The sequence below is a fragment of the Aspergillus welwitschiae genome (assembly GCF_003344945.1).
Source record: "Aspergillus welwitschiae strain CBS 139.54b unplaced genomic scaffold BDQ94scaffold_81, whole genome shotgun sequence".
Lineage (NCBI taxonomy): Eukaryota > Fungi > Ascomycota > Eurotiomycetes > Eurotiales > Aspergillaceae > Aspergillus > Aspergillus welwitschiae.
In genome coordinates this window covers 1-24155 of record NW_020798775.1, presented here as the reverse complement: position 1 = coordinate 24155, position 24155 = coordinate 1, and the positions used below count along the sequence as shown (strand labels likewise).

Genomic DNA, 24155 nt, shown 5'->3' with positions numbered 1-24155 from the left:
GACTGAAGCGGGAACTTGCTCGACCTCACTTATTGAATGCAACATGTAGACCATCCCTGGCCGGCCAAAAGTGTGGCGTGTGGATTGTAATAGAAAACTATCGCAACAGAAACTGCAGAATCACGCCGAGCATTCCCACAAAACCCTCGTGCGAGATCGTACTTAGCACAAGGAATGGATAGAGAGTTGACGTGTGCTATGTCATTGATCAGGGTAATCGGTAGTATCTGATCAGAAAACATATACATCATGAAGGGTAAGAGATGCTACTTGAATACTCTACTGTTTCGTGGACTGGATGTGCGTGTATCAGAGCTTCGTACACTAAAAGACAAATAACATGAATACAAGTAGCTGCTGCGAGACAGTATAGCGAAACTCGACGCTGGGGAATGCGTTGTCCAAGGGGCCAGCATGAGCCAGTTGTAAGGGCGAAAATTAGAGCTCTCGTGATGCCCAGACGCCCACCAATTGGTAATACCGCCCAGAGCAGAAGATCAGTTTCAGTGCGAAGGTGTATATAACAGCCAACGGCAACGATCGAAATTTATCTGTCGAATTCAGCCTTTCGTCATTCCATCGTTATTCGTATCGCCGTTCACTTCCATGGCCTCAGAAATAGCGCTAAAGATTCGTTCATTGGAAGCGTTGGAACGTATCACGGATATGACTTGGAAAATATCCTCCCGGTCAGCATGGCGTATAAAGCTTAAGAGTCGTTCTAGAAGGTCTTTGTAATATTGAAGCTCTCCGTCTAGGTCATCTGTTCGATAGGCTGCGTTTGATGATCCGCTCGCATCAGCCATTTCTCGTTGCAGGAGATCGATTATATATCGCGTAGAATGAGTAGGGGTGGAGAGTACGAGGACATTTGAATTGCGACGCAAGCCTTCTTGAGGTATTACTACGTGTACCCTGACCGACGGGGTCAGGGGCAGTTATAAGGATTATCGAAGCAAAGTGAGTTTGGATTGGTATTTGCGGCGCCAAGTACAACGCACATTCCTTGGAAGTTTAAAAGCTGGAATAAGAAGAATATGAACAAGGTTGACACAAGTAATGAAAATAATTATGGATGTGGTTGGTTGCAAGAACTACCCATGCGCAATGGGAACGGTTGGGGCGGCAGTCGTGGTAGGACGGTGGTTTTACATTGATGACAATCGAATCGACCTTGTACGAGGCCATCGCTCCTCCATCTCCTCCCGTCGTATTTTAAGAGGTTGGCACTACAGAGATCAGCCTGCTGAAGTATCTACACCACAGGATTCGGAGAAAATGATGATCGCAGTCAGGCCCAAGTATTAGGACTTTTCCTGTTTGCGGATTCACAGGCCACTAATGGCGTTGCAAAGTTGAGTGGTATAGTAGTAAGACTGAGCCTAGGCTACAGCGTTTCGTGTAAGAACACGTTCTACATAAATACTTTGGTGTGTACTGCATGCACAGCCCCCGCGAGCCGATAAAGACTAATCAATGGACACGGATCCTCTTATCCACGGACAGAATTTCCATGTTAGTCTTCCGAGTCTCAAAGTCACATGTGACGGCTTCGATATGTGAAGCGATGGATGCTTCATTGGATGGTTCCCCGGGAATGAGTCCAGAAACCCTTCAGACGATGACTAAGTGAGGGTTAACTAACGTAATCCACAATCGCGCGGCCCACCCCCCTACCCGAAGCACCTAATATGATCAAATTAAAGTCTTTAAATCAACACAATTCTATATACAAAACACTATATAACTAATAACTAGATGGTTTAGAATACTGCGTACGCCTATAACTAATAATAAAGCAATTGGTGTACCGTGGAGGCGCCCATAAGGGGGTCTCTGTAGATTGAGATACCTGTTCAATCTCACTACTAATACTACCAATCTCACTACTAATCTCTGTATCTTAATCATATTGGATAGCTTGCTGTATATCTTTAACCATAGTATCTTTTATATAGACTATCTGCTTCTTCGAGTGCCTTTTCTTCTATAATTACTTTTTATAGCTAGTACATAGTTCCTCATTCTCTTTAGTAAGTAGGATTGAATTAATTATTACAAGCTCACACCCCTTAAGAAGCTGCCGTAATATAAAGCGGGTAAGTAATGTTAGACTTATTTAATATTTCTAAAGCAGATATTCCACAGTATTCTGATACTTTGAAAAATACTTTATATTATGTAGTGTTTGAAGCACTGAGCTACTTGACTGGCTATCCAGAGAAGGTAGTATTTTAAAGTAAATATTTAACTGATAAAATACTTGATCAGGATTTAGGGGAACTAGACCTGTTGCTCTAAATCTACTGATAATATTTAATCTTATTAAGACTTGCTGGTGTGCCTTGGAATATGCTTCTAGCCCTCATCCAGCTAAACGAGCACGAAGGATGGTTCGAGGGACATTAAAAACATATACAGTCTCATGAATACTAGTAATTTAGTATTTCTGAATAGCTTTAATAGCAAGGAGGATCCTACCTTCTTGCTCAACTGCAGTTTTTGATGAGATAGCTGACTTTGGTGGCATCTGTGGTGGTTGAATTGCTTCAGGTAGGTGGTTGGAGGTGGTATTTCGGAAGGAGATGGGCCGCGCGATTGTATGGGCCGCGCGATTGTGGATTACGTTAGGTAACTTATTACTAACCACCCCTACCGTCATAGGCGATTGATTGATTGATTGATTGATTCCTCAGGCTTTTCGCGGCCATTGGCTGCATGTAGCCCCCTAGCTAGATCTATCTAGATTTTACTATACATTGTGTTATTGTATCTCGTGTGATTTATTAATTTCAGTTCAAGTGTGTTGATCTTCGGTGAATCTCCCTGTTTTCAGGGCGAACTTGACAACGGTGTGAATCACTTCCCTGTTGGGTTTCCATGCCGCCATGTTGCCATCGAGTGGTTTTCCGTCGTGGCCCATTCGTGAGGAGTAACCTCCAAGTGCTAGAGATAGGTCGTTCGGTCTTGCTCCCATGGCCCGAGTCATGTCCGTTCGTAGATGATCCCAATTCCTGCGCTGGAACAGAAAGTGTTCTACTGACTCCTCTCCGTGGCCACATCGGCATGTTGCACTGTCTGTCCGGTTGATGGAGAATAGGAACTTGTTCAACCTCGCGTGGCCTGTTCGGAGTTGGGCGAGGGTGGATGCTTCTTCCCGGTTCACGTCGTCATACAAACTCTCAGTATGCTTACTGGGCAGGGCCTTATCGATTGCTCGGGTGAACTGGCCGAACCTGTTACGGTGAAATTAGTCGATTCTCTGCTGCCTGATTGTATCTCGTGTGATCCGCCACACGGATGATGGCAACTGGATTTTCGCCCACGATGGCATGTCTTCTCGGCGGAGTGCATCTGGGTCTGCGTCGGATATACACCGTGATAGTGCCTTCGCCGCTTCTACCCCTGGTGTTTGATCGTGTTTGGAAATCCATCTCAGGTCGACTCTCATTCCTGTTTTGTGGATGCTGAAGATTCGATGGGTGATCTGGCTGAGGAGCGCCTGTCCGCTCTGTCGAGTCGGTTTGGCTAATGCCTGTAAAGCGGACTGGTTGTTGGTGAATATGGTTGTCCATATCCTGTAGGGGGGCATTTCGATCCTTGTCGTGATGCTCGAGATGTATGTTGTAGCTTCCAAGATGCCTCCCAGCTGTGTGTAATACAGATTAGTGTTCTCCTCCTGCCCAACGGTCTTCGACCATTGGAAGAAAGTTGTTTGATCGACTTGTGCTGTTAGACCAACTTGTATACTTCCCTTCTTCATCGAGCAGGCTACAAATATTTTCAGCCATGCTCTTTTGCTGCGTTGTATGCGTTGCACATCTACGGGTCTACCGGAGAGGCTGATGAAGTCCTGCAGTGTTGAGCTCCACGGGCTTAGTGCAAATGGTTGAATGATCTCCATTTCCGGTCGAGGGCTGCAGAGATCTCTCAACTTCATGAACGGGGCGCCAGAAACAACAGGGGTAGGGCGGCTCGCGGTCACCTGTGGCAAAGCCTTAACAGGTCCGGTCGATTCCACTACCATCTTCCGCCTGGCATTTCTGCTCAGACAGTGATTTTACCCGTCCCCATTGGCAGAACCCCGGCCCATAAGGTTCTGCTGCGGTGAACATCTCTGGAGTTTGCACCTTAAGCCAGCCGCACGGGCAATAGTATTATGGGCGATACCGCGCCAGGACGCTCCTGGGAACCTGAGTACGAATCAGGCATAATACTCTCCCTCTCTAGGCCAACCGACACGCGCCTCCGTCCTCTCGAGCCACCATAGGGTCTCCGCAGGCCGATCTGGCAAGATATGTTGGCGATACCACATCGCTGCGGTCCAAGTACGAATTGGAAGCATTAATGCTGGCGATACCACGCAGCGATGGTCCAGGTACGAACTGGAAACATACCATGTCCAGTGCCCTCTGGTCACCGCTATGGTGCTACGGCCCGCTACTTCCAAGAAGCAGTTTCCCGTTACTGCTCGTGGTCTCCCTCGAGCAGCCGACCGCGTCTTGCAGAGGCCCTCACTAGCAGCACCCAGCCGGCATGCTGCTTGTGCGGGTCGGCCCCTACTAACCTAGCTCAGTTCCCACCATATGCTTTGCGACTCTGCAGCGGTGCGCTGTCTCTGTCCAGGTGACACATGGTTCGGTCTCGGTGTAGGCCTTGCCCTTAACACATCCGGCAACCACTGACCTGCCAGGCTTAACAACTTCCATTACTTCAGAGAGCACTTAGGCTTCGTTCTAACCCTCGCTGAGGCAGGCTGCATTATCTCTCAATATCTCTTTTGGGTTTCCTGCCTCAATCCCAGAGCTAGCTGAACTCGAGGGTGCCCTGTCACTCCGCCAAAACGGCTTCGTGTCGGGTGGTTTTCGTATCCCAGTATCCCCCTGGCGATCAATTCGACTCCTTGTGGAGCTCCCAGGCACCCTTTCAATAGATCTTGAGAGGCTTCTCGCATTTGCCTCGACTAGTCTTTCAACCAGTCGCCCCACGGGTGTGGGGAGGATTTAGCTGACGTAATACGCCAAGAAAACGCGTCGTGTCGCGGTTCGCGTGTCGCGTCAACATGTTTCGCGTCACATTTCCAAGGTGACTGTGTCCCTACCCCCTTTTCCCCAAGGGTGGGGGAGCGCAGCGGGGGAAGCGCAGATAGAGAAGGGAACGAAGTTGAAAAGAAAACGAAGTTGAAAAGGGAACGAAGTTGAAAAGGGAACGAAGTTGAAAAGGGAACGAAGTTGAAAAGGGAACGAAGTTGAAAAGGGAACGAAGTTCCCGTCATAGGCGGTGGGGCGGCTTCCGCATAGTAATCGACTATGATAGGCTGGGACGGCGAATGAAAAGACCGAGACCGAGACCGAGACCGATTTCGGATTTCGGATTTCGGATTTACTCATACACCGTCCCAGCCACTCATGAAACCGTGGCTATGCGGGAACTGCTCCGCTGCTTGCTAGGCAGCTTCGCAGTTAGCTACATTTGCTATGTACATATTTCTGCCTTCAATATGCGCCTTAGCTGAGGGTTTGACTCCGCCCAGATTTAAGTCTGGGGGTTCCCCAAGCCCTCTCTTGATCTCTGTATGCCCAAAGACCTCAGTGCTCTGCCTGATCTATCTCCGCGTTGTCTACGGCTCCGAATTGCCCAAGGAGCCCAGTGCGTATCATAAATTTGGCTACTCGGATTGCTAGCTTGGGCGTGTTTAGGATTTTCTTCACACTTCTTTCTCCTTCCGGGCCCCCAATCCTTCTGCCGAATCTCTCTTCCCGAAGGCTTTTGAAAAGAGGGCAGGCAAGGTGTACATGTTGGACTGTCTGGGTTGCTTTGCTGCATTGACAGTCTGCGCCTGGTATGTCTGGCACTCCTCGTTGGTAGAGGTAGTGTCGAAGTCCTATCTTCCCTGTGCGCAGCTGGATGATGGTCGTACTAAGTGCCCGATGAAGGCTCTGGTGGACCCTTAGTACCTTCTTTGTCGGGGTTGGCGTCAGCTCGTAAACCGTCCTGCTGTTTGGACCTCTCGACCGCCTGCTGTCTCTAGGAGGTCTGCATTGTAAAATAGATAAAGTATTGGGGAGAGCGGAGAGCCTTGCGGGATTCCCACATCGACACGGTACTCCTCCGATTCCAGTTCACCCATCCGTATTGTAGTGGTTCTCTCGCTGAGGAAGCTTGCAATCCACTGTACGGTGTCTCTGTCGATGCCTCTCTTGCGCAGGTTGTGGAGGAGTCGCTTGTGTGAGACATGATCAAACGCACCGGAAACGTCCAGGAAGAGGGCGCTGGCGATATGGGATGGTGCCATTTTCCAGGTTGTGTGTATCCTCTCCAGTAGGAGGTGGATTGCCTGTTCTGTTGAGACTCCTCTCCTTCCCCCCATGTGTTGTGGTGGTAGGAGGCTGTACTTTTCCACTGCGTAGCTGATTCGCCTCGCTATGATCGACTCCATTATCTTGCCTAGTGTGTTTAGAAGCGCAACGGGGCGGTGCGATTTTAGCTGTCCGTAGTCGCTCTTCCCTGGTTTCCGGAGAGTGACTGTGACAGATTCGCGAAAATGACGGGGACAGTAGTGGAGCCTGAGGCAGGTGTTGTACAGGCGTTGGAGAGGCTGTGCTATATAGGGAGTGATGTTATGGAGTAGGTGGCTCGGAATCGTGTCCTTTCCCGGCGCCTTTCTCCCGGGCATTCGCTTTATCGATCTAATGACTTCGTTGAGAGTGACCCTTGGGAAGCACAGCGGGCTTGGGTATCTGTAGCCCTTGATGTCCTCTAGGTCTACTTCCGGGGGAGGTGGAAAGAAAGCTTCTCTGAACAGCTCCAGTTTCCTAGCTGCGTCCGTTTCCATCTGCCCGTCTGGTCGTTGGAGTGGTGGTATGGATGTGGTGCGTGGCTCCCTGTTCCGGGCCCATTTCGCCAGCTTCCAAAGGCCATCTGGGGAGTTCGTCGCTTCCTTGATTCTTGCTCTGTGATAGTCCCGTAGTGTCTTTCTGATGAGTCTTGCCTTATGGTTTCTCGCTCGACGGTATGCTTCCCAGGCTTCAGGTGTTCGTCTACGTTGGTACTGTCGCCTTAGTCGTCGTGCGAGCTGCTGAGCCTCTTTACATTCTCTTGTCCAACCCGGGGTCGACCGTGGGCTAATTCGTGATTTCGGTGTTGACTCTTGGACGGCTGTCAAAATTGCTGACACTATCCCTTTGGTAGCGCTGTCGATGTCTTCTTCCGTTTTCAGCCCGGTTGTGGTGGGCATATGGCGGTCCAACGTCGCGTAGAGCTTCTCTCTATCTGTACGTTCCCAGTTCCACCGTTCCGAGGCTGTTCTGTTCCGGTTTGGCTTGGCCAGTACAGTTTCCAAGGGGATGTGGTCAGAGTCGTGGTCTAGGTCGTCCCGTGGGCGGCATCGGATAAGGCTGTCTTGTAGGCTTGGAGTGGCCAGGGAAAGATCTATAGTCGTTTCCGTGTCCCTTACCCTGAACGTGGCCGTTCCTGGCTCATATAGGAGGCCCAGCTGATACTCTTCTATTATCTGGAGGGCCTCTTCCGCCTCGGAGTCTGGCGTTTGCACCCTGAGTCCTCCCCAATAGGGATGGTGCAGGTTGAAGTCTCCTACCACAATTTGTTCCGCGTCTTTCCACCGGTCTAGCACACTTTGTAACGTTGTTGTGGCGCTGTTAGTGGGTTCGAGGCTCGGGACGGGGTTGTAGACATTGTGAAATGATGATGGTTTCCTCATGCGCACCCCACTTTAGCTCCAGTGGCCGAGGTCTGGTGTGTAGTGTGTGACTGTCCAGTGATGGCTCGCGATCCTTTTGTTTACAAATACACAGACGCGAGTCTTCCTGTGGTCATAGTAGGCCACTTCGAGATGTTGAGGGATGGGATTGTGGGTCGCATGGACGAAAGGGTTTCGCCATGGCTCCTGGATAGCCAACACATCGTAGCTTGTGATTTTTCTGTCTCGCAGCAATGCGGCCATGACTTTGTCCCGAGACTTCATTACATTGTACTGCAGTATTGACAGAGTTGGTCGTGCGCTCATTGTTGGCTGGGGGTGAGTTGGAAGAAGTTCTCTAGTGTCTGCATCTTCTCTCCCGGGACTGCTTGGTCGCGCGCATTCCCTCTTCCCAGGGTGGCATTCACAGGCCTTTCCGACAGAGCTGAGCGGCCCTGACTAGCCCTTGGGCTTCGGCTTCTATCCCTCTGGCTACCCTTCTGGGGCGATCGTGTTCGTCGTCTACGACGTGCCGTTTGCCATTCATCCTCTGCCGCGCGTGTTGATGGCTGGATAGTCCTTCGGAGGTCATACTGATGAGATTGGCTAGCGGGCAGACTCAGGGTCGGTGTATCGGTCAAATTTACTAGGTCACTTCCCCTCTCAAGCGGATTCGAAGGCCTCTCTACGCCTCCGCCGGTGGCGGTTCCAGCAGCTGCTGGTCTTGATTCGTCTGATTCGTAGTGAAAGATAGGACGGGTCTTCCGGGCTTGCTCTATCCTTGCTTGCTCTCTCCGTCTTCGCGGGCAAGCGTTGCTCCAGGCAATGTGTTGACCCTTACGCAGCACGCATTTGGGCGCGGGTTTCGGGTCAGCGTCCCTCGTTATGTATTCCTTGGTATTGTGCGCTCCCGCGCAGTGTCCGCATCTCTCTTCGGCGTCGCACTGGGGTCCGATGTGGCCATATTCGTGGCAACGATAGCACTGCTTGAGCCTGCATGACCGATTGTACAGGACGCAATCGTGGTGGATTGCGTTCAATACCAGTCCCTCTCGGATGACCCAGTTAGCGTGGTATTATGTCGTGAATTCCACGACAAGGGAGGAGGCTGCTTTCCTTCTCCCTTCCTTGGTCAACCACCTTACGTAGGCTACCTTCGCTCCTTCATGGAGTACGGCGTTCTCCGATTCGATCTTCTCGATAGCTCTGTCTTGATTGTCGGTATCAATTGAATCCTTGTCGGTGCGTAATCCGTGGACGATCACTCCATACGTGGGCTTGATCACTCGTGCGGTCGTCCCGAGAACCTTGACCCATTTCCTCTTCGGTGCTCTTCAGTGTGTCTGCCTCTGCCGTGGTTGCGGTGTGGAGTAATACATCGCCGCTTTTCAGCTGCTTTGCTGCTATGACGCGTGGAGCTTTCCCAAGCAGGTTTATCCGTGATCCCAAGGCATCGTTCACTCGTTTGCGGAGGTCCTCCGGCGATATCTTGCGGAGAACGGCCGCGGAATTTGCATCGAGTTTCACTACGGTTTCCCTATCCTTGACGCTTGCGGTTGCGGAGGCTCTGCTATTCGGCGTGGACGGGTACGAGGGCGTGCCCGAGCGGACTACATCCGCCCAGGAAGCGATTCGGGTGGTTGCATTGGGTGGCATGGGAGCGGGCGACGCGAGTACATTGTTGACAGCATTTTTAATGAGGGTGATGTCCTCTGCGATCGGCTGCAAGCTGTTTAGTTTCCCCAAGGTCTCCTGTGCCGAAGGTTGCCCTCGGGTTTTCTTAGCTAGTTTGATCACACTATTCAGAAAGGCTTCCAGGGATTGGGCTGGTAATTTGGCGCGTTTGGTGTTGTCAAGCTCCAGCAGTGCTGTGGCCTCGGCTATGATTTGCGTGGCATGCTCGAGGTGGTTCAGGGGCTGGATCCCCAACACTGGCCAAGTAGTCCCACTAACCATGACTTCTGGGTATTGGGCGATAGTCAGAAGCACGGTTAATTAATAGATTGAACCAGGTTTAAGATCAATTAAGCTTCTCTTTAACGAGAAATTCCAAGAATTCGTTCTGAGCTGAGGGGAGTTGTTTTCATTCGTTACAGTAATTGACACGGTCGGTGCAATTGATAGTCCGCGGAAAGAAGCTACCCCAAAATGACCAGATTTACAGTACCGTACAAGTGGAGTTGCTTGATGCGGCTCGGTTCGTACACCGAAAGAAATAACGTTAGCTGCCCCATCTTTACAAGCATTTCCTTCATACGCGTATTGCTGAGGTCCCACCGCCCTCGTTAGCCACCGTTACGTACCATAAATATTTAAGGGAGAAAAATCATTGGCCTAGAGAGTGCCCGTGGGACATTCTAAGATGCCAAATCAAGGAACCACGGTGTTCGTATCACCAGAACATATTGGGGGTGGAGGCCGAAACGGTGAAACCTGTTTTCAGTCATCTGAACCTTGCAACAATAAGTTCAGGCTACTATATCCGTGGGGTCTACTCCGTAAACCTGCAAGATCTTGACACAAGCTATGACGTCACCTATGTGAAAGCCCTAGCCCTGGACTTGTTGATAGAACGAACCCACCTCGAAAGTGATAAATTTCGGACACTGAAGATCACTTCTACCCAAACAGGCCAGGAACATCGGAATAACTCACAAAGAAGCTCTTCAGAAAAATGTGCAGCAGTCCGTTGTCTCAACTATAGCAGCTACGCCGATTTACTAGGAAAGACTCCAATAACGTACGGAACCCGATTTCGTGTGGTTCTGCCGGCTTTCGTGTATTATCACCATCTCTTCCAAACCGCTCACCAACAATTTTCGGACGATGGATCTTTATCGACAGAAGCGTCCTTGTGCACAGCAGCGATCAATATCTGCTGATAGCATACGTCAGAATCATATACAGCTTATATACGCGATGTGCGATGGCAATAACGCAAAGGTATCACTGCAAGACGTTCGAAGAAGAGCATCTAACCCCATTATATACAGGTTACTGCACAGGTTAGTGCACAGTTGAGGCGACCATTCAATCAGTCTTCGAAAGGTATCTATATGCTCGATTGTAATAACACATACATGGCATTCAACGGAACGGAAGCAACTTATCACCAGCACCTAAGTGCGTACCATAATCTGCTCTTGCGGGCGGTTAAGAGTGTATCAAATCGCCCATCAGCACAAAATTTGGAGACTACTACAAAAGGTAGTTAGGCCGAAATAATGTCTAGGTCTCGCTAACATGGCTGGCCCACATACACTGGAAGCGACTTTCGAACATATTATCTACGTGTTACACCCTACACCATATTGTACCAAATATGTATGCACTGCAGTTTATTTGTCTGTGGTTAATTATATTACAATCCATGCAATCTATTGATGAACTTTACCAAGTGATGATGTGCTTGCACTTGGTCGAGATTATATGTTATAAGCACTTGAGTTATGAATATCCACTGACTACTTCTTTGCAGTGTGCCTGAAGTTGAGTTTCCACGAGGGGTTTCTCTTAGTAGCATTCACATGAAGAAAAGGGCTTTGAGGTTGAACATCTACGTTTAGGTATAGAAATGGGTAAACCTCGCCATATTGCTGTTTTTGGGTACCCAAAACTCACGGGGAAACCCGCCAAGTACCTCAAATACATACAGCAAGACTATAACTTTCTTGACGAACTTGGAGCCTCGTCAAGGCCTGTGGTGGCCAGTGTCTGGGGTTGTGTTTTGCTGCCCTCGTGGCGCGCGACTTCGGAATCTCTGCGATGCCTCCGCAAAGTCCAGGACCGCCCCGAAGATGCTACTGTCTTGCGAAGCATCTTCTTATCTACCTTCCCTGCCTTGGCCTGCTCCTCCCAGCATATCTGAAATTCTAACGCTCCCCAATCTTCCATTGGAGGAATCAGCGTAGCACAGCCGTGTGCAGTCGAATAGTACATGGACAACGGTTTCAGTTGCTCCATATTCACATTTCTCATTGTCTCGGAACCCGCGTTGTTTTCCGTGCGTCGCCAGCAATGACTGGCTAGTACGGAGTTGGGTGAGTGAGTAGACTCGATTTCGGGGGAGCGAGCAGTAGAGCCGGCGGGTCCGGTTGGCCGGCAGAACCAGATCAATGCGGCCGAGATGTCCTCCATTTTGAGAGGTCCTCCATTCTTGTTGCTGTTCATCGCTAATATCCTGGCAGATGTACCCTTTCTCTCGTGAAGAATACGTCTAGAAGGGCGTCTGCCTTTTCACTCCCCACTGCGTATTTGGCTAGTCTATCCGCATTGCCAGGGTCACCACAGTGGCCCGGGATACACTGTAGTCGCAATGGGATCTCTCGTGCCCTGAGCTCCCCGGCTGAGTAGTGGATCGCCTGAATGATACGCTGACTTGATTTGTTCCAGGACTTTTTCATGACCCGCAGGGCCGACCTGCTGTCACTAAGAATTGTCGCTTGCTCTGGATCTATTGCCGTAGACCTTTGGTTCTTCTGCGCCAGCTGAAAAAACCAGCCCGATTGCATAAGAGGTCATCATTAGCTCGGCTGCGTAGACGGACCAGAACTTTATCAAACCAATGTTGACTTGTCGAGACCCTATGATCTGCTGGTTGTGGTTGAGAGCCACTGCCCGCGGCCCCAGCTGGTTCTCTCTGCCCAAGGCGTCTGAAAAGACTGTTAGTTTGGTTATGGCCGCTCTTGTTAAAGCACTGGCCTATGCTTTCTCCCGATCTGGCTCGATTTCGATATTTGTAAGAAATTGGGCCTGCCAAGGTGTGGTCTGGGGTCAATTCTTTTCTAGGCTTGCAGCTTATTGAGGTTCCTTGTTCGCAGTGTCTCTGCCAGGGTAAAACGTGCCGTATTGCCGATGTGGGTACTGCATACCCTTACACGTCTGATGACACCATGGACTGGATGGTCTTTCAGTAAGGTGCTAAAGCGAGATATCACAATTTGTGCCTGTTGCTTGTGTCGCATGTGGGTGGGCAGCATGTGGGGTTTCGACTTCGAGTGCTGCCGTAGATACTTCGGAAGGTTGAAAGAATCCAGGTGAGAGCTGTCCGTTGGACTGTCTCGAGAAGCCTTGAATGGGTCTTGTGTTGAAGTGGTTTATGCCAGACCGCGGATGCGTAATCCAACACTGGTATCACATAGGTCTGGTAGAGCTGGCGCATCCGTTCCGGCCGAAGATGCCGTTGCCCACTCTTCAATTCACAGGATGTCCTCCTCTTAGATTCCTTCGATATGTTCATCCGCTGATGAGCTGATGAGTCAGCGGAAAGTTAGTCATCGATAACGTAACCCACGGTTAAACGGCCCACACGGTTAGGCGGCCCATCCTACTATCCCATATAAAAGATGCTTTTTTAAATCTATTATATCTCAGCGAATACTGTATTTGAGTGGTTCTAATATTATAAATTCAGAATTAAATTTTTCATTTATATCAATAGATCTTATTTTTATATAATACATATAAAATACAGGTATTGTATTATGATAATCTATTATATATATTTATAAGATTTTTAGAACGTAGCTAAAGATTCTTTATACTATTTTCAATTCTATATATCAAAATTCATGTCTCTTCGACTTTTGATGGTTGAGATATCTTATGTTCAAAAAGGAGCTTTTGTATAGTATTACCAGCTGGGCCGCCTAACCGTGTGGGCCGTTTAACCGTGGGTTACGTTAAAGGCCAGTGCCCCGCTGTTGCTGTCGGCCGGTTGGTCAACTAGGTCTGCTTTATAGACTTCATAGAGGATTTGTGAGAGTGAGATCTCTGGGCAAGACCTGCAGGGCTTGCTCTATTTTCGTCCTGGCTTGCCTCCATACTGTTTCTCTGGAATGAGTTTATGTTCCTCTGCCCAGTACGACAGCCATCGGGCCATGACAGCCTCCAGAATATTCCCCAAGGTGTTGAGTAGTGAGATCCGTCGGTATGCCCCCAGGGCTGCATAATCGGGTTTGCCCGGTTTCCGCAGTACGACAATCCGCGCATGCCTCCATTGTCTGGAATAGTGGCCCAGGTCCACTGACTTCGTGATGATCGTGGTGATACTGTATTTGAGGAAAACCACAGGTGTTTCCAGACAGGCGTGGGGATATCACCTCTGCCAGGGGCTGTAGTCCTCTTGGCGACTATGAGCGACCGGTGAAACTGTTGTTCGGTGATTAGTTCCCATGGTAGCTCCTCCGCGGGGTTCATCCCTTCCTCTGGCTCAGGTTCAGCCATTTGGGGGGAGAAAGCTTGCAGGATTGTCTCAGACTTGTTCCTGTAGATCGGGAAATCACGCCAAGGGGCGATATGCTTGGGGTAGAGTCGGTTCAGCGGGTCGGCCGCGTTGCCCTGAGTCATGAGGGTCGCATCTGCTTCAATTTGGATCGCCTGGGATAGAGAGCTGTGGCAGCGATCGAGGAGGCGAAACAGGGTGTTGGGTTGCACTTGCCGTTCGACCTCACCTCGTGCCCGTCCCTCTTCCTCCTCACGGCGCTCTGCCGCTTCTCGCAGCCTTTGTTGTTCTTTAACCTGACGTCGTGATTCCGCTTTTGTTTCCTTCATCCCTTGTCAATAGGATTACTCGATGTACATCGGACTCAACAGCGTTGGGGGTGGGTTGTGTTCAGCGCGCGCGGGAAATAGAGTGCGGAAGAGCGTGGCATTGAAGTCATTGAATTACCAGCTAATTCACCCCCTTGGCCGGAGTCCACAGTTGCCTCAGGCTGCAATACGTCGTTTCAGAGACATTCTCCCCGCCAAATGCGCCGGCTTGATGATATCTAAAGTTGCCATGTAGTAGATAGTAAAGTTCCATAACTCTTCCGATCCTTAGCAAATGGAGATATCGTAGCGGGACGACTCTTTTGATTGCGTCACTCTCGATACCCACAATCCGTTTAATGTAAGCACTAATGCTTCCATTATACGATTTTGCTGAGATGAAGTATGTAATTAAGCATTTAATCAGCAAGAATTCTTTCCAAACAGAGTGAATTGGCTTACTCCTCTCGTTGAATGCCTGTTTGCGTGACGACGCTATTGGATGATCTAGATTTTGCGGGCTCGACACCGTGCAATTATCGCCCATTGGGGCTCATCAACAAGTAGGGAAAAGCCCGTTGTCCTTGTCTGTTTTTTTTTTGTCAAATTACACCGCGTGGGTGCCTCCTTGCTGTGGATTTGCCGGCAAGTACTTCCTCTTGCCGATCAATTTGGCGGCCAATTCGCTTTATGCTACAGCTTGGGGTCCCGAGTAGTGTGAGACCTTTCTCGCTAGTAGATGACTATCAAATGGGGACCAACGCCTACCCTTTGCTATCGTGAGAGAGCCCATTGGCGATGAGAAATGAGAAACATGATCTGGCCACTGTGTTTGAGTCGCTTTATCGTAGGCATTTCGGTATCACGTTCCCGACAACATTCGCGAGACTTCCGAAGTCGACCAAGGCCCTGAAATGGAAGTGACATTGAAACTATCCTCCAACGGAGTCGCTCTGTCTGCTTTGCTTGAAAGTGTACATGGACGTAACTGCGCGGGGAGGCCACATCTTGGTCATGACCACCAACGTCATCAAGCAGCTGGATAACGCTCTCCTATGCCCAGGGCGCATTGATATGGAAACTGACTTCGGCTATGGCTGTCTAGGGACAGTTCGCACGTCCTTCACGCAGCCGCCACCAGGGACGTCCTGGGGGTTCTGGACGCAGGGAAACAGTTTCGCCCAATCCCTTGCCAACTTTTGCGGAGTAGACGTCAGATTATATCGTCCATCTATCGGCTATATTCGCAAAGGATGTCCCACCTTTCGGTACTGTGCAGCAGGGGTTCAGAATTACATTTGGCAGTACAGAAATCGTCCTATAGGAGCGGTCAGCGATGTTTTTGGCTTCTCAAGCAGACCACAACCGCACTCCCACTTGGACATCGATTGCAAGAAGAACGTATCTTCATTTCGTTCCTCTGGCTCACCAGATTGCTTGTGTTCAACGGCCATATCCATAGCATCTGGGTGAGTGTCGTGATCATCTCCCAGGGCAGAGCGCACAACGACGAGGCAAACAGTCAGCCCATATCCTTTTCCAACATGCTTGAAATGATAGCAAGTCTGGATTTTGGGACCGTAGTTGATGTGGACACGCGTAAAGCGGAGACGCAACCTATCACGCGTGCTCGTTAGGAGAAACACTGGTCTGCATTTATCCGATATTACTCACCCGCTTCCCGTCAAACGACGGAGCCGATCAGATGGCAGTGGGGTGTGACACCGTAATGGATGTCCCTCTAAAGTCGGCGCTTCTAAATTCGATAAGCCGAATCTTTCTGCCTACTTCGGGCAGGTTTTTGGACTCCCAATCTAACAGCAGATTGCGTCGAACCACGAACACACGAATTCGCCTGGACAAGGGAAGAAGAGGTCCGGACTGGTATACACAGATTGCAGGAGAGAACATGAGCATGCCGTTTCAGAATCGGTGGAGAAGAAGCTGTGCAGTAAGAATTCCATAGGCCAATCTCGGGAGAAGAAACAGAATATGTTCCCGGCCGGATTCGCGGAGGATGCATCCTGCCCAATCTTCAAAAAGAACCAAAAATCTATAGAAAATTGGTCGCTTACCTGTAGAAGCACCTCCTAAACCGTAGCTCGTGGCAACAAGTCAGAACGAGCACTTGTTGTCATTTGGTGGGTACGCAGGCTTGCTGCAACTCCCACTCAAGCAGACTAGTATCTGTGAGTAAGGCTCGGGTGTACTGTTGAAATATCTCCTGCCCCAACAATGCCTTATCCTCACTGGGCCTGGAGGTGTCGACTCGGCCTCAAACCAAGTCAGCCTTCTCACTCCAGTAAGAGGACTAGGGAAGCGTAGGAAATGAAAAGTCACATCTATGGCAACCTCTTACAATACTTCGAGAAAGAGGATGGTTAGAAGACGGGACACTGTCGCACGAAAGCTGGCTGCCGTTGATGGGTCCATGAAGGTGACTTTATAGACCACGTACTTCCACGCCAAGCGTGATGCTCTATACCTGATTAGGAACACTATACTAGCCGGGCAATTCTGCAGATATCAATGTCCCGCAACTTCTCATGGCACGTACCCGTTCCAAAGAAGACGGTTGAATGGAGTACCCGACCATGCCCACCCGGTGGAAGTTTTTACCACTTTTCCACCAGCTACACCGGCCATTTCCCTTGGTCTGCAGGACATCCAGATCCCGAGGTCCGGGTTATAATAGACCGCGATCCGGCATCTCAAAGGGCCCACCACATTTTGGATGAGAAACAGACGGTCACCTACAAGTTCGCCGATTCCTACCAAGCGTGATGCCGTATGATGATGGTAGTAGAGTGATCGGGCAGATTTGGAGTGTTCAATTTGGGTGTTCAGGTTTCGGTACCCGGTGAAGATTCGTCGAAACGAACGGGCAATTCGGTTCTATCCACTCCACCGTTCGCGTACCAGCAGGGAAGCCGTGGTTTCAGTCAAACACAGCCCTGGTTGGTCATGTTTATGAATTTGCACCTTGTTCGAATTACATATCTACCTTTTTCTGACCCAACCGGGCTCTGCTTTTCGCAGAGCCTGGGTAGAGTACCTTGTTGGTGCGAGGTCTTTCACCCAGCTACCAGACAGGCACTCTTCAAACGGACAATCTTCAGACGGACACTCTCCGAGGGCCTATTGTGAACTGCCCTCACCCACTTGAATGGGCACATCCTCTGACTGAACATTATACTTTGCCGAGTCACTTGAGATGAGGAGAGATTGGAGGTTGATTATTGCCTCCATGGAAAACCCGCGCATCAATCTCGTTGATATAACCGAGGTCAACATTTGACGGTGTTTCCGAGCACAAAGGCTTCCAACAAGAGCTTTCCTCAAACGCCCGGCCATCTAGCTGAGCTAACCTAATCTCGGTACTGTAGCAGGTCAAGGCACAGAATCACAGTCGATTATGACTGGGCTCGCGTCTTGTGGTCAGAAATTCATCAATCATCAACAGTCAACGCAACATGACTACTCATAATAGTATGTGATTAAATTCAGAGAGTACAGAGTCGGGCATTTCTATCGCTACGAGCACAACCGCCTGGCCCTCAAGATAGCAGTATCCACCAAGGCAAAACACAGCGACAAATTTCTCTGTTGTCCTAACCGACAGGCTCTCGATGGCTGAGATATTCTGTCTTGAGCACACGGTACCAGCCAGTATGTTGCCCACCGTTACCCTCAGTTTACCATGGCTACCGATTCTGGTCGGCCAGATTGCATGGAGACATTCAGCGGTTCTCTACCCCAAGATGGAGATCTGACCCTTTCGTTCTGGCCTTATCCATCCATAGAGTAATCCGGAAGGTCATGTTTGATTCTTCACTCCCTCGCAAGCACAGTGTTTCCAAGACCACAAATAGCGCAATCACACGAGATCTCGAACCCCAACCCTGCTTTGCCTTGGGCGCAGCATGACTCGGCTCCACGCTAAAGAGAATTGACCAGGCTGGATGCGACCATGCGTCTTTCAGAATGTGATGAACGCCTTTTGAGGTGCCTGATCGCGGTCGATGGGAGACCCAGTGGGGGAGCTGGATGACCTGCAGACCAGGGCTAGGGCAAATGAAGCGGGTCACAAAAGGGACAAAAGGAAAGGAAACGATAGAAGTAAAGAGAGTGAGTGGGAGAAGTGAGGGAAATGAGGTAAAGAGGCAAGGAATGGTGAAGATCTGGTCAAATGATGGCGAGAGTTGGGAAAAAATGATAAAGGAATCACCGAGTAGACACGGTCAAATATTTGCGATGTCGTCTCCGGGAACGGGATGCGCAATCTGTGCGGGCGCATCACTTCACCGCCTTCTGGTCGGTCCCTCTAATTAATTGTTGTTGTCCTGGGCATCAACATTTGCTGGTGCTCGGGAAGGCCCGGGACTAGTCCTTGTGAGGAAGCTGTCCAGGGGATCAATTTGAGACAATATTATGTCCTCGGTTTTCAACCTCTGAGCCAAGGGCGTAAAGCGAGAAGACCAACACATGGGTATACTAAAATTTGTATATACTACTGCCCTAGGCTACTACAAATGTGATCCTTGTCGCTCGCGATTGTAATCATACGCATCAATGGTCTATATGTTTTGTACATAAATGGTCAATGATATATAAAATGACCAATTCTGGACACTCCAGCGTGTCCTGCACAATCGGCTTTTCGTAATTCTACGAGACACATACGAAACCAACAGGCGCGCCAAGATTGAATATATTGCCCACTCTAAGGGATCGCTCATCAAAACCAGGTCAGCAGGTTGATAATTTGCTCAGCCTCCGATGCCTCCAGTTCCATATGATTCGAGGTCGAGCATGGCCGTGCTGGGCATTAATTTGGCGGGCGGATACGACCATGAGAATTCGTCAAGCCAGCAGCATTCCACCCTAACAACAAAACCTTTTATCAACCCAACCCCACCAAAAATGGGGTTGTCGGGATGTCGACCAAATTGGGCAACATATATGGAGAGTACGTATGAACTTCTTCCTCGATTCTTCCTTGCTCCATTCCATCGAGGACAGCAGCTGGTGAAAGTACAGCATACAGAATTCTATTCTCAGATTCAGTCATGCTTCTTGCCATGGTCATGACTATATGGGCATTGTCTACCGCCATGGTGAGCACACGCATGGCCCAACCCTTGAAAACAGACCGAGTAGTTGGGATTGACAGACCATATGTAGATATGGGGACTTGTGATTCACCAAAGGAACTCGGAGTCGTGGAACGGTCAGCTGGTATGGCAATGCAAATGACCACTTCTAGATAGAGGGGGCTGACCAATGCCAGGAAATCCGCTCTAGCACATCGAACCATCCGTGTTGCGAAGCTACCGAGCTCGCTATGAGGCGTGAGTTGGTATTCTCTTGACGCAACCTTCACTAAGGGATCATTTAGATGAATCGAACAAAAGACGGGGCAGACGTCTTTGCAGACCGCACCATGCGCACCATTCTCATCGGTCAAACTAGCCGACCTGTAAGCCCCCAAGACCAACCCAATACCCCAGGTTATTCTCTACAAGCTGTTAATTAACCAGGTGAACTAGCAAGCCCATGATCCCGAGCAAACCAAGGCCGGGCTTCTCGAGGGCTAGCATGTCCATTCTTAGAAATGCGGTTACACTTTCCCTGACGTAGCGATCAACGTCCGGCTATCCTTCACAATTCCCCACGAACAATAGTCAGAAAATTCTTCCTTCAACTGCCCTTGTTGTGTTAACCTTTGTGGTCATTGGGACATGTCGTGCTTTCAACCAAAGGAATGCCCGCGGCGGCTGTAGGTAGACCATATAGTTGCACAAGCTTCCTGACACACTCACACAACTTCGGACGGGTCACCCTTGGCTGGCAACGTACCAGAAACAACATGGGTTCCAGGACGATGACAGATGTATCTGTGGAGCTCGTGAGACGGTAGTCCACGTACTGGTGGACTGCCCGAAACTCAGATACCTGCGACAACAACTGCGGAGGAAGATTGGAGCTGCGTTTAGCAGCATCTCAAACATGCTAGGAGGGCAACAAGGTAAGGAAGGTAAGGCACAAGACGCTGAACAAGATCACGGCACCCTCGGGGCTGTACTGGACTTTGCAGAAGCGTCCCAGAGGTTTCAAAGTCGCGCGCCACGGGGGCCGCAGAACAAAACACTAGGCGACTAGGCCAACATAGGCCTCGACGAGGCTCCAAATTCGTCAGGAAAGTAGTGGTTCAATGTATATAAAGGAATATATAGAGATAGGTAGATAGGGAGATCCTGCATATCGCTTTAAATTGCGAGGGGTCAGAGTATGAACACACACACACACACACACACACACACACACACACACACACACACACACACACACGATCGTCTAGTAGGCGATTTCTCTTCCACGACACAGAAAGCCATAACTGTCTTAATCGCTGAGATTCGACGCTGATATTCCTTCTCGACAGTAGAACCGGGCATGGTGAGAATGGTATGGATCAAATTCCATAATAAGAATATGCAAGACCTTCATTCAAACCAGTGGAAATCACGTAATTAGTGGACTCAGCGCTTTGATCATTTCCTGCCAAACCGCCTCCCCTCGCTAGCTATCATAATATTCATGAGACTGTATTGTCCCTAAAACCCGCAAAGCGCCAATATAAGCTGATTTGATCCATCCTCCCCATTAACATCTCCACAGTAAACAAGATAACCCCACCCGAGCCTTGCCCCTGCAACGGCAGCTTGAGTCTGATTCACATAATCTGGAGGGAAAACAAGACTTTGAGTTACCGCGCCTTCAATCGGAATAAAGATCTTTTCCTGACGCTTAGCGTTCTTGACATGAAGAACCTTCATGCTATACGGCCCAGGCAACGAAGCTGCCTCAATGCTTTCGGGCAAGAGGACCGATGGATTAAGCCGGAAGGTTGTGCGATGATAGTCGCCATTTTTCCAGGCAAGGCCAAAGGCCTCGAAGAACCTCCTGAACTTATCCATGGGCGTGAAGTTGGGGAAGTGCAGGCCGACTATGGCAATCCCGCCTTTTTCGACCTAAGCTTTTATTTAGCGAGCACTTCCTGGTTCTCTTGATTGGATTCGGCAAGGCCTTCGTCTGTTATGATGATTGCTTTGAAGGTGGTCTCGCCGATTATTTGAAGCGCGGCGTTCGCGGTCTTCGCGCGCTTGATGTTGGCCAATTCTGAGAGCCTGCTGAAGAGCGTGCAGTAGACTTCATCGAGAAAGTCGCGATATGCGAGAGAGAGAAGAAGAATTCGGGGTCTCTCGGCTGAGGCCATTGTTGTGACTCTGGAGGCCGCCCGTTTGTAGTTTGGGCCTTAAAGAGGGTGTTTAGTAGAACCTACTTAAAGGTTCTACTAAACACCCTCTTTATATTAAATACAGCTTAACCTTGATGGTTTGGTCCAGCCCCTCCATTATGATTACAAGCTAAGCTGGAGGGTGGCTTTGGAATTCCTAGGTCTGCCTTATTCGGTATCCTTTGCATAATCTTCGAGAGGAAAGAAGACACTAGTGATTGGTGGCCCCGCATCTTGTGACGTGGTCATCTATCCTTGACCCATGCAAAGCTGACATTTCCTCTCGAGGTGCCTCCCAACTGTTTATTCCCGTCGGAGATTATTACATCACCCCCTTCTGCGCCAGTAGTTCGTGTTAAGAAGTCGCATGGGGAGAAGGCGGACAGACGGATCTTGCACATGACGACACAAAAGAAAATCAGCTGTGGGTTCCTTACCGAAGTCTCCGCTCTAAGCCTAGGCCGGACAGGTCGGTCAGCGCAACTTGGCCATGGACTATGCTAACAGATGGTAGACGGCTACTTGACTTACTCGCACATCGCTGGAAAATTAAGGTCATCCAACTTTTCAGGGGCATCAGTCGGAGGTCCAGAGGCTCATCCTGTCAAAGATGCGATGTGATTGTCATATGTGGACTAGCGTGTGACCTAGCGGGGTAGACTGTCGGCCTGAAGCGACCGTCAGCGAGTCATTCATCAAGCAAGCTCCATACCCCAAGATGCCTCCGCACCTAACAACATTTCGACTATCTACAAATACGCGCGCCGCGGAAGAAGTCATTTTCAGGCCTGCGGGAACATTTCGAGACGGAGGCATTCAGAGGGATCCCCAAGGACGAGGTATACGCCGAGAGCCCGCTCGACTCTGATGCACTGGACCGCCTGAAACCTATACTCTCGCTAGTCTGTGACGGCGTGAGTACCCGACCTTTACTCATACTCACTCTCGGGGCCGTCTCCTGACATTACCGTAGCCAGTGCGCGTATTACTTTCGAGGGTCATGAGAAAGACAATACTGCAGGCCCGTTTTCCATGTCTGGGACGAAGGAACCCGCCATTTGCCGTAGCAGATCTCTTACTAGGGAGCAGTAGGCAACTTCTTTGCGAGCGTCCCAATCCATTCTCGGTTAATACTATGATCTATCTCACTAAAACCTCCCGGGTGCACTTTGATCACTGCCAGTCATCCATGCAGTAAACCTGTGGCACAAATATCATAGTCCATGCCCCCTTTGTCAAGAAACACTGGCTGTAGAAGGTCTTGTACCTTTCACAACGCATACCGCCAAGGGAGAACTCCGACCAGCCACTTTACCAGGGAGCAGAAGCAGTGGAATCAGGATTTCAAGGAGACTGTGTACCAAAACCACCGGTCCTTGTTTGGCAGCGGCACCAAAAAGGGTACAACGCGCGGCAAGGCCACCAGCTCTTGACAACGAGAATCTCCGCCGGCGCTGGAGAGATGGTTGATCCACGGCGAGGTTTCTTCTCCTCGGGTCGCCAGTTGGCCGGGGAAACCCACCCCTGGAATCTGGAATTGCTCTAGACAAGGCGGGTGAAGGTAGAAGAAACGTCTTTTGTGCGGGCCTTCTTGAAGATAAATCCTGGAAATAGTGAAGGGAAGAGTTCAAAGTTGTACGGGACGTCTACCACGCCAAATAAGCGCTGTACGTAGGAGACAGATACTGTAATAGTCCGCGTGGTTTCCCGAGCGGGCTGGATCAACGTTAACCCACGCGTGATCGGGATGTGCGCTTTGATCCCATAAGGGGAGAACCCAGAAAACACCACGGACCTGGGCGGCTGTAACTCGCCCGGTTTCATTTCATGTCTCCGGCGTATCCCCTGTACATTCTTCCCTTCCATCGCTGTCCATTACTGATTACAGTAGTTACATGGAAATGGTGGAGGTAGACTGAAATTGCTAGCGCATCCCTCAGCTTACGCGGTTCCTATACGATTGTCTTCGTGAAACTCCAATGTACTCATGTCCCGCGCAGGCCAATGGCGTCGAACAATCGCGTCAAAGCCTCTTACCCACCGAAACGTGGTGGAAATAGAAGGCCAATCTCCCGGTGAGACTGGCCTACGGCTTGGTAACCGTAAATAGGCTATTCAAGACTAGATTGACGGTTGGCCTCCATCGAACCATGAAGACCGAGGCGTCACTGACGCCAAGTGTCTCGTGTCACAGCATGGGACATGGGAACAGTATAATGCGGTCCAGAAAAGAGCTTAGAATGGTCAGTTTACATTCATGTCACATGGAGAAGAGTGATCGTTGGCTGCGCTAGATTGTGCTTGAGCGGTGGTGATGCCAGGGATCAGGGCCGTCCAATGGCTGTTCTATCAAGATCGACAGGCCGATGTCCTTTTCCGTTCCAGAAAAATTCAACCCGAAGTAGCCGCGAGAGCGGACCACAGTCATTCTAGCCCATATAGCAGGTCCTGGGTAGCTTTCAACGCGAGACAAAGGGCGTTCAGGTGTCAACGCTACTGAACCGACTAACTCTGTCGGCAAATTCGGCCCAAGTCCCGCCTCTTGGTGCAGTCTACTTCAAGGTACCGAACGGCGAGGCACTCCAGCCCCGAGCCGATCGTTGGCCAGAGATTATGCGCATTCGGTCA

At 49.9% G+C, this 24155-nt stretch overlaps 11 protein-coding genes across 11 annotated transcripts; 3 read left to right on the top strand and 8 right to left on the bottom strand.

The window, feature by feature from the left end:
* Positions 1–299: 299 nt before the first annotated feature.
* Positions 300–1077, bottom strand: BDQ94DRAFT_154882 (uncharacterized protein). The gene has a single exon (XM_026768374.1). The coding sequence runs from the start codon at positions 804–806 to the stop codon at positions 561–563; it is 246 nt and encodes an 81-aa protein (XP_026619891.1). The 5' UTR covers positions 807–1077; the 3' UTR covers positions 300–560.
* Positions 1047–1720, top strand: BDQ94DRAFT_154881 (uncharacterized protein). The gene has a single exon (XM_026768373.1). It carries the CDS (start codon positions 1072–1074, stop codon positions 1306–1308), a length of 237 nt encoding a protein of 78 aa, XP_026619890.1. The 5' UTR covers positions 1047–1071; the 3' UTR covers positions 1309–1720.
* A 946-nt stretch (positions 1721–2666) lies between these two features.
* BDQ94DRAFT_127000 (uncharacterized protein) lies at positions 2667–3159 on the bottom strand. Its single transcript, XM_026763885.1, has one exon. It carries the CDS (start codon positions 3066–3068, stop codon positions 2793–2795), a length of 276 nt encoding a protein of 91 aa, XP_026619889.1. The 5' UTR covers positions 3069–3159; the 3' UTR covers positions 2667–2792.
* Positions 3160–4198, bottom strand: BDQ94DRAFT_126999 (uncharacterized protein). Its single transcript, XM_026763884.1, has one exon. The coding sequence runs from the start codon at positions 4025–4027 to the stop codon at positions 3251–3253; it is 777 nt and encodes a 258-aa protein (XP_026619888.1). The 5' UTR covers positions 4028–4198; the 3' UTR covers positions 3160–3250.
* A 4543-nt stretch (positions 4199–8741) lies between these two features.
* Positions 8742–9390, bottom strand: BDQ94DRAFT_126986 (uncharacterized protein). Its single transcript, XM_026763883.1, has one exon. It carries the CDS (start codon positions 9353–9355, stop codon positions 8924–8926), a length of 432 nt encoding a protein of 143 aa, XP_026619887.1. The 5' UTR covers positions 9356–9390; the 3' UTR covers positions 8742–8923.
* Positions 9391–15392: 6002 nt separating this feature from the next.
* BDQ94DRAFT_154873 (uncharacterized protein) lies at positions 15393–16307 on the bottom strand (the record flags this gene model as incomplete). The annotated part of the gene is made up of 2 exons (XM_026768372.1): positions 15791–16307; positions 15393–15699 (listed from the first exon to the last, which is right to left on the bottom strand). A coding segment is annotated over exon 1 (216 nt), but the record flags the coding sequence as incomplete, so codon positions are not given.
* Positions 16308–17145: 838 nt separating this feature from the next.
* Positions 17146–17705, bottom strand: BDQ94DRAFT_154872 (uncharacterized protein). The gene is given in 2 exon segments (XM_026768371.1): positions 17146–17328; positions 17344–17705. The coding sequence occupies 1 exon segment, from the start codon at positions 17582–17584 to the stop codon at positions 17369–17371; it is 216 nt and encodes a 71-aa protein (XP_026619885.1). The 5' UTR covers positions 17585–17705; the 3' UTR covers positions 17146–17328; positions 17344–17368.
* Positions 17706–19167: 1462 nt separating this feature from the next.
* Positions 19168–19702, top strand: BDQ94DRAFT_164117 (uncharacterized protein; the record flags this gene model as incomplete). Its single annotated transcript, XM_026769911.1, has 5 exons — positions 19168–19199; positions 19278–19347; positions 19415–19468; positions 19521–19581; positions 19629–19702. The coding sequence occupies 5 exons, from the start codon at positions 19168–19170 to the stop codon at positions 19700–19702; spliced, it is 291 nt and encodes a 96-aa protein (XP_026619884.1).
* Positions 19703–20844: 1142 nt separating this feature from the next.
* On the bottom strand, positions 20845–21506 carry BDQ94DRAFT_176084 (uncharacterized protein; the record flags this gene model as incomplete). The annotated part of the gene is made up of 2 exons (XM_026772619.1): positions 20845–21261; positions 21285–21506. The coding sequence occupies 2 exons, from the start codon at positions 21504–21506 to the stop codon at positions 20845–20847; spliced, it is 639 nt and encodes a 212-aa protein (XP_026619883.1).
* Positions 21507–22682: 1176 nt separating this feature from the next.
* Positions 22683–23172, top strand: BDQ94DRAFT_154866 (uncharacterized protein). Its single transcript, XM_026768370.1, has one exon. It carries the CDS (start codon positions 22751–22753, stop codon positions 22958–22960), a length of 210 nt encoding a protein of 69 aa, XP_026619882.1. The 5' UTR covers positions 22683–22750; the 3' UTR covers positions 22961–23172.
* BDQ94DRAFT_164113 (uncharacterized protein) lies at positions 23070–23351 on the bottom strand (the record flags this gene model as incomplete). Its single annotated transcript, XM_026769910.1, has 1 exon — positions 23070–23351. The coding sequence occupies one exon, from the start codon at positions 23349–23351 to the stop codon at positions 23070–23072; it is 282 nt and encodes a 93-aa protein (XP_026619881.1).
* Positions 23352–24155: the final 804 nt, after the last annotated feature.

What these genes read in the sequence shown, in the direction of transcription:
- BDQ94DRAFT_154882 (XM_026768374.1), bottom strand. Translation starts at nt 806, where the DNA reads ATGGCTGATGCGAGCGGATCATCAAACGCAGCCTATCGAACAGATGAC.
- BDQ94DRAFT_154881 (XM_026768373.1), top strand. Translation starts at nt 1,072, where the DNA reads ATGGATGTGGTTGGTTGCAAGAACTACCCATGCGCAATGGGAACGGTT.
- BDQ94DRAFT_127000 (XM_026763885.1), bottom strand. Translation starts at nt 3,068, where the DNA reads ATGCCGATGTGGCCACGGAGAGGAGTCAGTAGAACACTTTCTGTTCCA.
- BDQ94DRAFT_126999 (XM_026763884.1), bottom strand. Translation starts at nt 4,027, where the DNA reads ATGGTAGTGGAATCGACCGGACCTGTTAAGGCTTTGCCACAGGTGACC.
- BDQ94DRAFT_126986 (XM_026763883.1), bottom strand. Translation starts at nt 9,355, where the DNA reads ATGCCACCCAATGCAACCACCCGAATCGCTTCCTGGGCGGATGTAGTC.
- BDQ94DRAFT_154872 (XM_026768371.1), bottom strand. Translation starts at nt 17,584, where the DNA reads ATGGCCGGGCGTTTGAGGAAAGCTCTTGTTGGAAGCCTTTGTGCTCGG.
- BDQ94DRAFT_154866 (XM_026768370.1), top strand. Translation starts at nt 22,751, where the DNA reads ATGCCCCCTTTGTCAAGAAACACTGGCTGTAGAAGGTCTTGTACCTTT.